The 3,168-nt window shown below is 36.8% G+C and overlaps 1 protein-coding gene across 1 annotated transcript in view; it reads left to right on the top strand.

The window, feature by feature from the left end:
- LOC106877429 (fibrillin-2) overlaps positions 1-3,168 on the top strand; it is a 62,196-nt gene that overhangs the window by 14,212 nt on the left and 44,816 nt on the right. The window contains exons 4-5 of the mRNA XM_052968103.1: positions 150-272; positions 1,824-1,946. Coding sequence (XP_052824063.1) covers positions 150-272; positions 1,824-1,946 — 246 coding nt within the window. The remainder of the gene's footprint in view (positions 1-149; positions 273-1,823; positions 1,947-3,168) is intronic.

Raw genomic sequence — 3,168 nt, 5'->3', positions numbered from 1 at the left:
TTTCTTCTTCTTCTTCTTCTTCTTCTTCTTCTTCTTCTTCTTCTTCTTCTTCTTCTTCTTCTTCTCCTCCTCCTCCTCCTCCTCCTCCTCCTCCTGCTCCTTTCTACCAATTATTCTTTCACACCTTTACAATTACTATATTTGATCAGACATCAACGAGTGTGTAATAGCCAACGGTGGGTGTGAACATGTGTGTACAAACGTACATGGCAACGTCGTATGTTCGTGTCGGAAAGGGTACGTTCTTAATAAAGACAAGAAGACATGCGCAGGTGAGTCTCCTTTATTTTAACGACATCCACTACGCATGCACACGTACATGCAGACAGGCAAACATTCATATAGCCACACACATTCACAGATACATACATGCTCGTATACATACATGCAAACACATGCATATATACATGCATACACACGCATATGCATCTTTTGTGACCAACTGAGTAACTCGTTACATTTAAATAAATAGTTTAATTATGTTAAATACGTAATTATCTAAACGCTTAAAAATGTCGTAGAGCAACTCTCGGTTGACAGTCTGACCGTAGGAGACGAATTCTTTATGCAAAATATCGCGGATGTCGGATAAACCGACGAGCATGCTCTTGGTTGAGCTACGGCCATTTCGTGCACCTGTGCCACTCGAGACATTGCGCACGACCCATTGCCTCGTCATCGTAAGCTTACCGAAGCATGCCCAATGTCTTTGTAGCAGACTGCCCAAGTTTAACGCAAAATTTTTCGTCGACCTTCTGTTCCAACTTCCTGTCTATTATAAAAATCGCAGACTACTGTATACACGTGATCACAAGTTGTGAAGTAAACATTCGGTACACTGTCTCACAAAGGTCACTACTAGCTCTCACTGTGCATGCAACCTTGTGCTGTCATCTGTTGGTGCGCTACAAAACTAGTCCGGGAACTTTTTGATACCACCATCTATAAATTGTCGCCGTCTGAATATAGGTAATTATGCAGAATCGGTCATTTGGTAATCTACAAACAGTACGTCATCAAATGTTTTATTTGAACGGAATGATTTGTACTTGCTTTTAACGATATCAAATCTGATGAAACTCAGTTAGATCGAAATCGCTATTATATGGAGGTTTTACCACTTTTATCACCCACATACTTTACACGGGATTACAACACATATTTTCTTTTGATCTTTGTTTTGTTCACATTTTCTCTTCTAAAATTAATATATTTATTTTCATTTTCCCTTTTATATTCTTCCGTGTTTAACTTTCTTAAAATTATATTCGTAAATTCTATTTTACACTAAGATTTATAATTTTCTCACTTAAGATGGTTTATTCAATGTTATTTTTTATCCATCTCTTTCGAAATGGAAGTTTGAAGTGGATAACCATTTTTATGGCTAAAACACGGGGAGAAATTAAGCCCATAACTTTCCCGTGCGCTTAGAGCTTAGGATAACATCATTGCACCACCACCACCACCACCACTACTACTACTACTACTACTACTACTACTACTACTACTACTACTACTACCTGTTTCTCCTTGAGACGGTGGATCACTTTCTTTCGAAATTTTTTCGCGTATTGCAACAGTTTTCAATCACGTGACTTCTTTTTTTTCACTTCTTCATTCTGTATTCCTATAACTTCTATACTGATATTCCTTTATTCTGATATCAGTTAAATTTTGTTATTCTAATGTTTTCTTATATTTCTACTTAATAATAATATTGTTATTCTCTCTGTTTTTTAATGATTTCTTTTGAATCTCATTTCCGTATCATTCCGTCATTCATCTATTCCACTATTCCTTTATTCTTTCTTAACATGAAGACGTCAACGAATGTGATGATGGCAAAGGCGGTTGCCTTCATATCTGTATAAACACAAAAGGGTCGTACATCTGTAAATGCCAATCGGGATATTTCTTGGAAACTGACAAGCGGACCTGTAAAGGTATATAATTCAAACTTATTGAAGCAACACAACATACATACATACATACATGGTAATTTCGGATAGAGAAGAGAAGCAGAGTACAGTTATGGAAATCAGTTGCTCAGAGGATGTTAACATAAAGCTAAAGATCAGCGAAAAAGAAAATACCTATGCTGAACTATTGAGGAATCTACAGGTACTCTATTCAGATTATAAGTTCAGGTTTAAATCTGTAAATATTGGGGGGCACTTGAATATGTAACACACTACCTGAATAACAATCTTGAGAAATTAGGCTTCTCAAAACCAGAAAGGAGAAAACTGATTCGAAAACTACAGATCTAAGCCGTCACTGTAAAACTTCCCAGAAGTTTATCATTTAAATATATATGAGCATGTCTACATATGCAACTACATGCATATTGTGCAAAATATTCTGAGAAAAAGTATTTTTTTCACCACAGCAAAACACACACACACACACACACACACACACACACACACACACACACACACACACACACATTCACACTCACGCATACTGGCACACGTTTAAATATACACATACACACTTATATAGATACATATAAACATACACGCACATCTATACATGCCTTAAAGTTGAACAGATTCAAATTAACTATAGAACTAAGCCGTTCTTTTAGTAATATTACTAATTAATTATGCAGAGTGGAATTAGATAAAAACAAAAATTAATTGCATCTAATGATTTCTAACATTAGCTCAAGGTCACACATTTTTATTGGAACAGTTTAATTAATTTGACAAGAAACTAATTGCAAACAAGCGTTGATGTATAAATAAATTCGTAATTCACGTCAGAGTCTGAATTCAGAACGTAACAGGCAATAACTAAGTACTTGAATGTATTCTGTTACCAACACCTTTGACCTGCCTGAAAGCTTAACATTATTTGTACCTTCTCCAGGTTGGCGAGCTGACAGAATCGTTGGCACGCTGGGTGAAATGCTTAGCGGTATTTCGTCTGCCGCTACGTTCTGAGTTCAAATTCTGCCGGGGTCGACTCTGCCTTTCATTCTTTCGGGGTCGATGAGTACTGGGGTCAATGTAATCGACTTAACCCCTTCCCCCAAACTTCAGGCCTTGTGCTTATAGTACAAAGGATTACTTGTATCTTCTTTCACTTCCTCGAAGTTTAATAGTTTTTAACTTTCACTTGCAGTCTTGCTGGGTGGTGGGGAGTTACCAATTTGAAGGG

Source organism: Octopus bimaculoides, chromosome 5, assembly GCF_001194135.2.
Source record: "Octopus bimaculoides isolate UCB-OBI-ISO-001 chromosome 5, ASM119413v2, whole genome shotgun sequence".
Taxonomy (NCBI): domain Eukaryota; kingdom Metazoa; phylum Mollusca; class Cephalopoda; order Octopoda; family Octopodidae; genus Octopus; species Octopus bimaculoides.
The sequence above is the reverse complement of the archived record's forward strand: the minus strand, read 5'-3'. Positions and strand labels throughout refer to the sequence as shown.